The 14272-nt window shown below is 45.8% G+C and overlaps 1 protein-coding gene across 1 annotated transcript; it reads left to right on the top strand.

Annotated features, from left to right (window-relative positions):
- The first annotated feature begins 6285 nt into the window (after window positions 1–6285).
- On the top strand, window positions 6286–12398 carry PANX3 (pannexin 3). Its single transcript, XM_046014288.1, has 4 exons — window positions 6286–6466; window positions 7681–7823; window positions 10002–10216; window positions 11759–12398. The coding sequence occupies exons 1-4, from the start codon at window positions 6286–6288 to the stop codon at window positions 12396–12398; spliced, it is 1179 nt and encodes a 392-aa protein (XP_045870244.1).
- Window positions 12399–14272: the final 1874 nt, after the last annotated feature.

Below are 14272 nucleotides of genomic sequence, written 5' to 3'. Positions count from 1 at the left end.
GGAATGAAAGGCTATATTTACTACAAAAATTATGTTTTGTTTCAGGATACCAGGAAGCTTTGGAAGAAATAAGGACAAGATGAATTAAACTTCCAGAGGGGACACACCCATTTCGAGGTAGGAGGACAATCTCCAGGAATTTTCACCCTGGAGGAATTTTTTGCTTGTGGCTGCCAGCTCACCATTGGACTTGGTCCAAGCAAAAGGGCTCTGTTGGGGCTAAAATGAACTACTGGAGCCCTCAGCAGTTGTTAGGAAGGTGGAGTGACAATTGGAGATTTGAGGGACTTTAAACACGCACCCAGACTTCTCCACAGGACATTCCCCACATACTGGTGGACTAGACCAACAGTGACGTCTCCTAGGGCTCTGTGGTATTTAGGAAACAAAGACACTGCACAGGGAGGAAGCCTGCATTCCACTCACTGATACAAATTCACTCAACCCGTCTCTCCTTCAAAACAGGGGCCAGATTGTGAAACTAACTACAGGCAGTGGGAGGCTAAAGAATTAAGCTGAAATCCTCTAAAGAGGATAATGGAAACTCTCCAGTCTTTCAGAGATTAAGAGACAAAGACCCAACAGGCTCCCAGTCAAAAACCTGGAAACATCAGGCTCTACGATTAGAAAAAACTAAGTTGTGGAATGAATCTTATTAAAACTCCAGCGCTGGCCTAACTCAGCTCAGTCCCTGATCAGATTCAGTGATCAGCATCTTGCCCTGTGTACCTAAGGAAAGAAAGGGGAAGCATCTGTGACAAAAAAAAAGCATCATCTAGAGCCATCTCTGTTCTTTTTTTTTTCCCTTTTTATTAATTTTTTCAGCGTAACAGTATTCATTCTTTTTGCACAACACCCAGTGCTCCATGCAAAACGTGCCCTCCCCATCACCCACCACCTGTTTGTTCCCCCAACCTCCCACCCCTGACCCTTCAAAACCCTCAGGTTGTTTTTCAGAATCCATAGTCTCTTATGGTTCGCCTCCCCTCCCCAATGTCCATAGCCCGCTCCCCCTCTCCCAATCCCACCTCCCCCCAGCAACCCCCAGTTTGTTTTGTGAGATTAAGAGTCATTTATGGTTTGTCTCCCTCCCAATCCCACTTCCTTACACCACACACGAAAATAGACTCCAAATGGATGAAGGACCTCAATGTGAGAAAGGAATCCGTCAAAATCCTTGAGGAGAACGCAGGCAGCAACCTCTTCGACCTCAGCCGCAGCAACATCTTCCTAGGAACAACGGCAAAGGCAAGGGAAGCAAGGGCAAAAATGAACTATTGGGATTTCATCAAGATCAAAAGCTTTTGCACAGCAAAGGAAACAGTTAACAAAACCAAAAGACAGCTGACAGAATGGGAGAAGATATTTGCAAACGACATATCAGATAAAGGGCTAGTATCCAAAATCTATAAGGAACTTAGCAAACTCAACACCCAAAGAACAAACAATCCAATCAAGAAATGGGCAGAGGACATGAACAGACATTTCTGCAAAGAAGACATCCAGATGGCCAACAGACACATGAAAAAGTGCTCCACGTCACTCGGCATCAGGGAAATACAAATCAAAACCACAATGAGATATCACCTCACACCAGTCAGAATGGCTAAAATTAACAAGTCAGGAAATGACAGATGCTGGCGAGGATGTGGAGAAAGGGGAACCCTCCTCCACTGTTGGTGGGAATGCAAGCTGGTCCAACCACTCTGTAAAACAGCATGGAGGTTCCTCAAAATGTTGAAAATAGAACTACCCTATGACCCAGCAATTGCACTACTGGGTATTTACCCTAAAGATACAAACATAGTGATCCGAAGGGGCACGTGTACCCGAATGTTTATAGCAGCAATGTCTACAATAGCCAGACTATGGAAAGAACCTAGATGTCCATCAACAGATGAATGGATCAAGAAGATGTGGTATATATACACAATGGAATACTATGCAGCCATCAAAAGAAATGAAATCTTGCCATTTGCGACGACGTGGATGGAACTAGAGCGTATCATGCTTAGTGAAATAAGTCAATCGGAGAAAGACAACTATCATATGATCTCCCTGATATGAGGACATGGAGAAGAATAAATGAAACAAGATGCCATCTCTGTTCTTTCAGTGTTCAGCATGTAGTGCAAAAATGACAAGGAGGTAAGACCATTTACAAAAAAGAGACAGTAGAAGCAGACCTTCAGATCCTCCCAATTCTGGAGTTGGCAACAAAGATTTTAAAATAATTCTGATTACTATAATGGATGAATCAGCAAAAGAGTGGAGATTTTCACCAGAAAATAAGGATCCTTAAAAAAGAATAAAATGGAATTTTCCAGAGTGATAACATTCTAATCTTGAGTTAGGTGTGCATTACACCTGTGTCTGCATTTGTCAAACTCAGTGTATGCATACTTAAGTTTTGTGCACCTTGTATGTAAATTTTACCTTGAAAGAAACAAACTGTAAACAAATTTTAAGTATAATTAGTGATATTCATGCTGAATTATTTAGGGAGAAGTATGCGAATATTTGTCATTTACTTTGACATGTACCCAGAAAAATAGCATCGATTGATGGGTGGATAGAGGGATGGATTGATAGATGTGTAAAAAAATCGAGCAGAGTAACATGTACTAATGATGGAAATATTACAGATATTCACTGTATAAGCTTTCAACTTTGCTTTATATTCAGTGTTTTCATGACAAGCTATTGCTACAGTATAATGAAAGGATATCGTAAATACTGGTATACAAAATAAATTTGACAATTTAGACGAAAAATGGACAATTTCCTCAAAAATTTAACTAGTCACCTGTAGTGTTTTTAAAATATTCCACATATTTTTTGACACTCCCTTCAAGATGGGGCGCCTAATTCCCCTCCCCTTGAATATGGGCTGGATTTATGGCTCCTTCTATTGAACAGTTAAAGAAAAAAAAAAATAGAAACAGCCATTGCAGTGTCAGAGGTGAGGTCCTGAAAGGCACTACAGCTTCCTGTTTGATCTCTCTGTTGGAGCATCTGCTCTGGAAAACCGACTGCCATGTTGTCCCCATGGAGAGGCCCCCAGGGTAAGAAATGGAGGCCTCCTGCCGACACCCAGTGAGGACCTAAGACTCCAGCCAGTATAATCAGTGGGTGAGCCTGGATTTGGATCCTCCAGTCCTGCTGAAGCCTTTGGTTGTGCAACCCCTGTCCAACATCTTGACTGTAACATCATGAGAAACCTTGAGTCAGAACAACCCAGACAAGCTGCTCTTAGATTTCTGATGTACAGACTCTTTGAGATGAACTTTATGTACTGTGGCCATTCTAGAGAACAATATGATAGTACTTAGGACAACATATGCTGCCCTATGACCTACAACTTCTAGGTCCTCGATATATATTCCAATTGAATTCTCTTGAAGGACCACAAGTGGAAATGTACATTTTCTGTGGCACAAGGAGTACAAGCAAAATGAATGTTCGTCAACAGGCAAAGGAGGAGATTAAATGAATATATGGTTATTCCAAGCCCTCAGTTTTAGGACAGTTTTATACGCAACAATAGAAAACTAGTGCCTTTAAGCTAATAGAAAAGAGACCTGAAAATCTGAATCGTCAAATACTTATTAAGGAACTTGAATCCATTAACTAAAATTTCCCCACAAAGAAAACCCCATGCCTAGATGGCTTCACCTATGAATTCTTGCAAATTAGTGAAGAGAATTGACGCTGATCTTGCACAAACTTTTCCAGAGAACAAATAAAAAAGAAGTATTTTCTAATTCTTTTCATGAGGCCGGCATTACGTGCCAGAGTCCTTCCGAGAAAGGAAAATTAAACCAAGCTTGTTCTTTTTTGTAAATATAAATGCAAAATTTTTGACCAGATTTTAACAAACTGAAACCACCAAAAAAAAAAAAAAAAAAAAAACCAAGAATATAATGTAGAGCAAAAGAAGCCAGATACACAAGAGTATATCCATCTGATGCCGTTTCTAGAATGTATAAAGAAGACAACACTAATGTATGTTATTAGAAGTTAGCATAATGGTTACCCTTTGGGAAATGATACTTGGGAAGGAGCACAAAGGTAGCTTCTGGGGTATTAGTAAGGTTCTATTTCTTGATCAGAAGAAAGTTCACTGAACTGTGCACTGATGATATGTGATTACTAATGTCTGTGTATCTTCCAACAAAATGTAAACTGATTTAGGCAAAAGAAAATACATACATACAAACCAATAATGAACATTTGGCAAAAACACACACAATGAAAAGATACTGAAATGGGAGTGTAGAGAGACTAATGGGGAATAGAATAGGTCCTGTTCCCATGCCGGGGTCAGTCCATTTAACACACAGGGCAGCTCTGAATCAAAGTTGGCCTCTAGCCTGGGAGTGAAGAGACAGGCAGGTCCAGCCTGAACATTTGTGAGCCCAGGAAAAAGTTCAAATAGAGGCCCACAGACCATATATCTAAACACTTAAAAGTTATAAATCAAACTAACAAAATGTTAAATAAAATATGTTCTGTCTACCTTGACACACACACAGACACACACACACCCTCTTGTTATCCTCAGGAATACCAGACTTGAATTTAGAATCCCCAGACTTCCCAGATCCTTTCGTTCCAAATCACCTAAGTCCCACATTGCAAGAAGCTTCACATGATTGCATGTGTGGGCACCCCACAGCTTTTAAATTCTACCCAAATCCCTACAACAAGCCATTTCTTAGGCCTAAGAGTGCACAGCAGCAGCACAATCTGCCCTTGGGAGGATGCACCCGAGGAGAAGGCCTGTACCAGCTCTGGAGGCAGACCGGGGCCACCTCGACAGGGAATTACAGTGTCCTCGTGCTAGGAGAATGACCTACGGCCGGTGCACGTGCTCTGAATGGACACTTCCCCTCAGCCCCAGGGACTCTTGCCTTGTGAGAAGGATACCAAAAAAGGGGCCCAGTGTGAAGGCCAAGGTCAAGGCCTCAATTGCCAAGTCTCAAGATAGTGCTGGAGACAAGAGTGCCCTAGGCCCCATTGTTTGCTTTTCCACCAACCCAAGTCCACCAAATTGAAATAGAGTTGACATTTTCCCTGCACTTTACAGTTTACAAAGCACCTTCACATACAAATACTCTTAATCACCCTCACAATCTTGTAAGATTACAACATAATACCGTTTGATAGATGAGAATTCTGAAGCAAAAGTGACTCTCCTCTCAAGTATCATATGGTTTCACTTATTTGTGGAGCATAACAAAGAACATGGAGGACATGGGGAGATGGAGAGGAGAAGGGAGTTGAGGGAAATTGGAAGGGGAGATGAACCGTGAGAGACTATGGACTCTGAAAAACAACCTGAGGGTTTTGAAGGGGTGGGGGGTGGGAGGTTGGGGAACCAGGTGGTGGGTAATAGAGACGGCATGTATTGCATGGAGCACTGGGTATAGTGCAAAAACAATGAATACTGTTACGCTGAAATTAAATAAATAAATAAAGTGACTCTCCTCAAGTCACGTAATAAAAAAATTACAAAAAAGAGAGCTCTGCTAGGTCTCCAGTGGGAGACTTTTCCCTCTAAAATTTAAAGACCATGTTCTTTCCACTATTCAATACTGCCCCCCATCCCCCAGCTTTCTAGAGAATGGATGGGGGCTAAAAAAAAAAAATTGTAAATAGATGGAAATTGTACGTATGTGGTTGAAACTGCGGGAGAAGACCAGAGGCAAATTTAACAGCAAATATAGAGTCGTTTCTGGGAAAGAGCCTGGGCCCAATGCAAAACTCATCGCGGAGACAAGGAATACTATGTAGGAGCAACAATCCTGGCTGGGTCTTAGGGGCCCCACTCCCACCCTAACCACAAAATGAGGGCCCTCAACAGATTTTGGCAATCTCCACCCAAATTCCACACCAATTACAAGGGGGGCCCGGCTCCACCACCCTCCTGCTCTCCACCACCTCACCAAAAATACTTTATTAATGAGAGGGCAGCATAAAACCATGGGACTCCATCTGCTAGGGGACAGTCCAGAGAGAGCAGCCTGGCACCAGCCCCAACTGAAGCCCGACCCTCCTCCAGTGAGGAGGACCCACTAAGCTGTGCCTCCCTCTAATTACCAGATGCCTGGCTCAGGGCCTGGCCAGTTATTTAGAGAACCAGTGCCTGCTCCTAGCACATATCTCTGCGAGGCTGAGGCTGCAGTCACTGTCTGCTCAAAGCCAGCTGCCTGAAGCTGCCGACCCCACACCACTGTCCTGGGACCCCCCTTCCGCAGCTGCACCCCGAGGGCCCCTGGCACCATGTCACTCGCACATGCAGCCGCAGAATACATGCTGTCAGATGCCTTGCTGCCGGACCACAGAGGCCCCCGCCTCAAAGGACTGCACCTGGAACTTCCCCTGGACCGCATGGTCAAGTTCATAGCTGTGGGCTTCCCCTTGTTGCTGATGTCCCTGGCCTTCGCCCAAGAGTTCTCCGCCGGTAAGTGGCCTCCAAGACCCCACGAAAGACCTGTACGAAAGACCCCACTTTGTTTCACTCTTTGCATGGGCTCTGAGATGAGACAGCTCCCACCATGTCCAGCTTTGGTGACTTTGGCCTGGGCATTACCCAAAAGGCAGACAATGTGGGGCAGGGGTTGGGGGGCTGGGTAGGGCACCAGCAGAGCCGAGGCACTGAAAATTTTGAAAATCATTTCCCAACTTTTGTAATAAAAATATCTAGTTTTAATCGTGGTATTTCATAATGTTTTATGTCATTGCAATAAAATAAACTTTCATTTTCATTTTCCTATGGATGAGATTGTGGCTCTTTGTTTTCAGGACATAGGACCGCTAAGGGTTCTAGTCTGCCACGTTTCAGACGAGCCGCTCACCGTCTCAGCCTTCTCCTACTCTCCTTTCCCCCTCCAAGGCTTCTGATTTGAGGACTTATGTTAAGAGCCTGACATATAGGTGCTAAATAAATCCATTCCTTCTTCCCCACAGACCGTGGCCACACACACAAACATGAACAGACACATATGTCTGCTGTTCTAGGCACTAGATTAACTCAGCAGATTTCCTCTGTTAAAGAAAAAGTAGACTTCTGAGAATTAGGATGTCTGGCTTTCTTTTCGGGCTGTGCGGTTAGCTTACTGTGTTTCCCAAGGAGGCATATAAACCTCTCACTGCCTCTTCATTCTCCCACAAGATGGAGAGAACCATTGGTTCCCACTTCTGTCTCTCGCTAGAGAATGACGGGAAAACAAAACTCTCCCCCACCCAACCAAGCCCACTTTCCTTTCTGCACAGCCTGCTCATCCCTTCTCTTGATGTGGGCTCAGAAGCCCAGGCAATTAACCCTCTAAAGTTTAGAACCTAGAAGATGTCAGTCCTCTCAGGAAGGTCTTACCCCCAAACCCAGGAGTGTGGGGCGCCCCCACTGCCCGCATGTCTGGGAGTCCAGGGGGAGCTCTGAGAGGAAAGAACCCACATCAAAGGCCAGTCGCATTGGCAGGCCTGAGCCAAACAGACCTGTGGTGACTCGGCCTTGCAGCCAGAAACTGGGGCCTGGAACGGAGAAAGTGCCTGCCAGATACGGAAATCGGCAGAGCTGTGGAGACAACCCCTGGGAAGCTCTCGGCTGGTTGATCCCTGGGTCCCCATTCCTCTGCTCCGGCTCCAGGCTGCCTCCAAGCTGTGTTCCTGTTCCAGGGCCTCCCATCCGCTGCTTCTCTCCCAGTAACTTCACCATCCGGCAGGCCGCCTATGTGGACAGTTCCTGCTGGGACTCACTCGTTCACCATGAACCGGACGAGCTTGGCCCACACAAGATGAAGTCCCTGTGGCCTCACAAGGTAGGTGGGCCCGAGCTCCATCCGGCCGCTTTGGGGCAGGGCAGGGCAGGCCAGAGCCCCATCAGTGTCTTCTCTCTGGCCTCTTAGCCACCCCACCCCCTGCTTTCTTATTTTCGTCATTGACTCTCGTGTTTCTTCAAGTGTCCAGTGATCTTTTAGCTGGTTGGATCCTTTGTGCCTATGGGTGTTGCTGGCTGATCGGCCTACTGTTTACAGTGAACCCTTTGGGCCATTTCATTGGGAAAACCTCAAACATGGGTGTATGTGATCCTTTCTTTTGGGCCAGTTCCCAAGAAGAATCACTGGGGGATCCTTAATCTGTGCAGAAGGGGCACAGAGCAGTGGGTTCTAAGCTCAGCTGCCAACCCACTGGGAACTCAGCTGTGGGTCTCAGCACTCAGTAGTCACTCAACTAACATGGTCCTTAGTGTTGTTCCCCTGCCCTCAGTGGAGACAAGTGCAGAAGCTCTTTCGTTTAATGTTTCCAGAGAGTGAACCATCCATAAGCCGCTGCCAGGGGATGGAAAGGGCAGTCGCTTGATAAGGGTGTCATGTGCTAGGGAGGATCTGCGGGTCTGTGTTTTCGGTATTCCTGTTGACAAGCCCACCTGTACCTCATTTTCAGAGGTTCCTCATATCTGCAGTTCTTGGGTCTTTCTCGCTCTGTAGTGCAAAAACAGCTTGCTTGGTCTGCCTCAACTCCCCATCTTGCCCACGTGCTGCTGCTTTCCTAGCTTTCCAGCCCACAACATTTTATGGCTGGCTCTTATCTCCTGTTTTCCTTGTCCTGATAGAATTAGGTCTTTTTTTAATCCCTTTTTTGTCATTCTCGTGGGCTTCATGAGGGAGCCAAAGTCATGTGTTGGTCCAATTCACCGTGTTGAATCAGAAGTCACTCGTGACATTTTCCAGCTATGACAGTCTACAAGGCCTCCAAAGGCCACTCAGGTCTGGGACCCAGACAAAAACCAGAGACTTAATGGAAAGAGTTCATGGGGGTCTCTGTCACTGGAAGTGTTCAAACGGGATCCAGATGGCAAAAAGGTCAAGATATTGCAGAGGGGATTCAAATGTCAGAAAAGAGTCAGACGGTCTGACTGTCAGGATTGCCTGAGTGCCCTTTAAACCCAGATTCTCTGGCTCCATTTCAAACCCACTGAGACCGAATCTCTGGGGGTATGTTTATTTTCAAGAAATGCCATTTCTTGAACAGGAATGAAAAGGTTCTGATTTTCTCGAGTGGACAGATGTAGTTTTCCTAACCTGTCTCTGGTGTTTTAGTTCAGAAACACACACGCGCGCGCACATACCCTTTTCTTCTCTACCTAGGTGCAACCAAATATGCAACCTCCCTCTTTTTCTTCAAACTCTCCTCTAAAATAAAAAGCATTCCTTCCTCAGCAGAAGCTTTAGTCAAGTAGTCCCTAAGACCCCCGCATACGTAAGTGTCAGCTTGTGTGCATGCATAACAGAAGTGGCCCCCAAAGAATTCCAAGACAGTCCCCGATGGGGTGGTTTGGCATGACCATGGCTGCAGAGCTGAAAAGACCACTGCACAAGAGAGGAGTCAGGGGAGGCATGGAGGATGTGGGAGTGGACCTCCCCTTCTCAGCAATGTTGGGACCCCTGGTGGTTGGGCTTTGAAAGCTAACAGACTCTGGATGCCTGGTGATAAGAACTGGGAGCAGTCAGAGAAAGAGTAGTTGATGGAGAATGAAGATTGAGAATGAAGGTCGCTCTCCCCAGGCATGAGACTCCATGACCACAGCCGGCCATGATCTCTGATTAGCAACCCAGGCTAACATTCATGGGGGACGGGGAGAGGGGAGGGTTGTCATGTTCTCTCTTTGTTCCCTTCTCCCCAACTGTCTCTCTCTTTTCCTCCCTCTATCCCTCTCCCTCTTCTGTCCTCCCTGAGGTCCTCCACACCTACACAGACCTGAGATCTGAGGAGTGGAGCTGGGGAGTGGAGATACCCACCATCCCTTCTCCTCTGGGCTACACTATATTCAGCCAAGTCAGCAGAGAGCCCTAAGTCCTGGGCCTGTGGTGGCTTGTTGCCCACACTGCCTCCCCCTTCTGAGGCAGGAGGCAGGAATGAGAACCCCTTGGAAAGAACTCTCTCTACAAGGCTTCTGCCCCCTGGGCTTCCCTCCTCTGCTCACTGTCACCCCACAGGCCCTCCCCTACTCCCTGCTGGCCCTGGCGGTGGCCATGTACCTGCCGGTCCTGCTGTGGCAGTATGCGGCCGCGCCGGCCCTCAGCTCGGATCTGCTCTTCATCATCAGCGAACTGGACAAATCCTACAATCGCTCCATCCGCCTGGTCCAGCACATGCTGAAGATCCGGCAGAACAGCTCGGACCCCCACGTTTTCTGGGATGAGCTGGAGAAGTGAGTGGCCTCTCCCGCCTCTTTCCGAAGGACTCAGCTGCGTGCTAACACGATATCCTTGCAGGGTCATCTTTCAACTATCCTCTGTACCATCCTTCTCAAGAATCCAACATGTTTAACACACCATCTCACCCACTTTCTATCATTTCTCTACAAGGAGGGGAGAAAGGACACCCCGAGTCACAGGGGGCTAATCTCTAATGTACCACGTCCATGTACCATTCCCCCACTCAGAACCTCCCCCCATGCCTCCAGAGAAGACCCAAATTCTCCCAAGTATTTTTCCAAGGCCTTCCACACACTGTCACCAACTACTTTTTCACACCTCTGACCACCAAGTGACAGAAACCTCCCCCTCCACCCGCAGTCTCCTGAATAACCAACCGTTCATTCACGGAAGCATTCACGCAGCCTTTGCTGCATCCCAGGTGCTGTTCTGGGTCCCTCCGGCCCAGCGTGTGCTGTGTGTGTTGGGGCAAGGGCGGGGGAGACAAAGCTACACCTATCCATTCTGCTGAGGGGAAACAGACAACAAATAAACACAACACGTAAGCAAATTATATGGCAGAAGATACGTGGTATGAAGGGGGAAAAACGTAAAGCTGAGTCAGGGGGTCAGGAAAGCTGGAAGGTGGTGGAGGGGTGCAGTTTTAAATCGGGCAGCCAAGGGAAGCCCCACCAAGAGGAGCGTTGAGCTGAGACCTGAAACCGAATTCTGTCTCATGTTTGTGCACACAGTCTATCCTCTGAAAAAATGTCCTCTCCCATCTACCTCTCTGAACTCGATCTACCTCTTGAAGGCCATGTCTAAGACAGTATTCTCTGTAAAGGTCTCTAAAGACTTTGGGCTGTGCCATTACCTCTCTCCTAACTTTTTACAACACCGTGGTTTATAGCCATCATTTTAGCCGCAAATCAAGCATGATTTTCATTTCCCGTTTGCATATCGTTTCTGCCCCTTCCCCACAAGCCGGACCATAAGCTCCTTCAGAGCCAAGACTGGCTTACACGTGCCTGAACACCATAGCTCTCCACAGACACCTGTTAGCATGTTTATTTTTATAAAATAAAATAAATAATATTTATAATATAAAATAAATAAAATTTGTAAAATTTCTAGGTTGCCCTAGAAATCATCCACAGAGTATGCAGACCAAGAACCAGAATGTGCTTATCTAGTCTCCCAGGCCAGTGTCAATTTAATAAGCCTATTGCTACCTAAGGATCGAGTTTTAGCTTGAAGGTTTAGTGTGCTCTGCTGGGCAGAAGTTGAGTGTGACCATTTGCTATCCACTGATCACTCACTGGGTTGACCACACTGCACTCACTGGGTTGACCACACTGTACTCACTGGTTGGAAAATGGAGATCTACCCACACCCCCTTTGGGGAGAGGAGGAGTTATGCTCAGGGAAGGCAGATCTTCACTGGAGCCAAAACACCACATCAGGTGTCCAGATGCCATTACTTTCCCACATGGCTCCCTCAGAATGTGGTTCTAAATGATCTCTCCTAACCCTGCCTCCTTTCTTCCCCTACCCAGGGCTCGGAAAGAACGATACTTCGAATTCCCCTTGCTAGAGCGATACCTGGCATGTAAGCAGCGCTCACATTCCCTAGTGGCTGCCTACCTGCTGAGGAACTCACTCTTGCTCCTCTTCACCTCAGTCATCTACCTGTACCTTGGCCACTTCCACCTGGATGTCTTCTTCCAAGAGGAATTCAGCTGTTCCGTCAAGACAGGGCTGCTAAGTGATGAGACCCACATGCCCCATCTGATCACGTGCAGGCTGACCTCTCTGTCAGTCTTGCAAATTGTTAGTCTCTCCAGTTTAACGATATACACCCTGTTGGTTCCAGTAATAATATACAACCTCACACGACTGTGTCGGTGGGACAAACGACTCCTCTCCATCTATGAGATGCTCCCAGCTTTTGATCTCCTGAGCAGAAAGATGCTGGGATGTCCCATTAATGACCTCAATGTGATCCTTCTTTTCCTCCGAGCCAACATCTCTGAGCTCATTTCTTTTAGCTGGTTGAGTGTCTTATGTGTTTTGAAGGACATGACCACCCAGAAGCACAACATTGACACAGTGGTCGATTTCATGACATTATTGGCTGGCTTAGAACCCTCAAAACCTAAACATCTCACCCAGCGAATAGGTGATGAAAACCCATAGTTAAGAAACCATGGAGCAAGAAAATTTTATGGCAAGTAAAACTCTATCTCCTTCTTCACAAGCCTCATACACTAATGTACAAAAATACCACTTTGGAAATGCTAAGTGTGGTTTCAGCTGAATCATACATCCTGTATTATGTTTTCCTAAAGGTGAGAAGATAAAATCAACGCATGAAAACAAATCTGAAAGTTGGAGCTGAAGAGTCAAAGTACTAAAAAAAAATTAGGTCTAGAGCACTCTATGACAGAAAAAAAAAAAAACAAAACCTAAAACTAAACCAGAAGTCTAAATATTCTACAAGGAAAGAAAATTCTAAAGGCTATTTAAAGAGGCAGGTTCTTCTCCATATATTTACTCCATGACCCTTCTAGGATGCACACTCAGCTTAACCCAAAGAGTATGTGAGGCAATCTGCCAAGTGAATAAAGTGAATAAAAATGTGAAATCCCTGGAAACCCTGTGCTGTGGCCTGAAATCCTAGGAACTTGCCAGCTTGCTTTGTGCAAGTCATTGACTTGCCCAGACCCTGTGTGGCCCGCAGAGTTGGCCAGAAGATAATGATGAAGGACCTTATCTGCTCTTGGGGGTTAGGCCAGCATAGAACAAGGCTAGGGCCGTGGGTCAGCTGTGGGTGGAGCTACAGTGGTTTTCATCATCTAAACCGGAGACTCATGATGCTAAGGGCTGGGATTATGGACTGTGGACTCACAACTCCTAATGGGCCCAGAGGTGTTTCTAATATTCCAGGGGATGCTATAGATGCACTTAGAGCCAATCACTGAATGAGCCAAGCACTTAGAACAATGCAAATGACAGTAAAGTGCTGTCGAGCCCCTTCTCTCTCTTCCCTGACTGATTACCCCATCTTAGCTTCTAGCTTCCATTCCTATGTCTGGACTTAATGGAAACTTGGTCTGAGTTCAGAGGCCCTGCTCAGCCTACAACACCAGGTTGTCTCTCATTGGATATTTCTTTTTAGAGTTGCAGATTTCTTCAGAGAATTTTTGTATAAGCCATTTAGACCCTTCTTCATATAGGTAAGCAGAAAAATTACATTGTTCCCTTGCTTCTGATGATGCTGAGCCTTTAAATGTGCTGTCTCCACTGCCCAAGATGCCCTCCTCTGCTCTTCACTGGCCAGCCACCAGATCTCCTTCAGAGTCTGTCCAGCCATATTTTCTTCAGGATGGTTTCCTATCTCCTCCCCTCTTCCCTAACTATGTGCTACCATATCATTCAATACTTACCTCCGAGATAAAAGTTAGTACACTGTATTAATACTGCCCATTTATTGGCCTGCCTTTTCCTCTTAAACAAGTTTCCTAAAAGTTGTGTCATAGCGGGCATTCAATAAATACTCTTCTGAATAAATAAGTGACTGAATGTTGCTTGACAATATTACATTGTTTGGAGCACACAACCCCAGCCCCTAAATAATCTTGTCTAAAAAAAGCTTTGTGGGGTGCCTAGGTGGCTCAGTGGGTTAAAGCCTCTGCTTCGGCTCAGGTCATGATCTCGGGGTCCTGGAATCGAGCCCCGCATCCGGCTCTCTGCTCAGCATGGAGCCTGCTTCCTCCTCTCTCTCTCTCTCTCTCTCTCTCTCTCTCTCTCTGCCTGCCTCGCTGCCTAATTGTGATCTCTGTCAAATAAATAAATAAAATCTTTTAAAAAATAAAAATAAAAAAAGCTTTGTGCACAGAGATGCACTTCACAGCAACTGATGACCAAAATCCAAATAACATGGAAGTAAACATGTAAAATTATTATGCCATAACTAAAATATTAAGCATCGATTTGAAATTATGCTTATAAAGCAGTCATAATAACACCACAAAATAACTATAATAATGGTAAGTGAACAAGAAGGAAAC

This window comes from Meles meles, chromosome 8 (genome assembly GCF_922984935.1).
Source record: "Meles meles chromosome 8, mMelMel3.1 paternal haplotype, whole genome shotgun sequence".
NCBI classification, from domain to species: domain Eukaryota; kingdom Metazoa; phylum Chordata; class Mammalia; order Carnivora; family Mustelidae; genus Meles; species Meles meles.
Note: the sequence above shows the minus strand (reverse complement) of the source record. Positions and strands in the feature narration are given on the sequence as shown.

Excerpts from the sequence above, each read along its gene's own strand:
- PANX3 (XM_046014288.1), top strand. The coding sequence starts at position 6,286 with ATGTCACTCGCACATGCAGCCGCAGAATACATGCTGTCAGATGCCTTG. Across the intron at positions 7,824-10,001 it reads AGTCCCTGTGGCCTCACAAG|GCCCTCCCCTACTCCCTGCT; the intron begins GTAGGTGGGCCC and ends GTCACCCCACAG. Across the intron at positions 10,217-11,758 it reads TTCTGGGATGAGCTGGAGAA|GGCTCGGAAAGAACGATACT; the intron begins GTGAGTGGCCTC and ends TCCCCTACCCAG.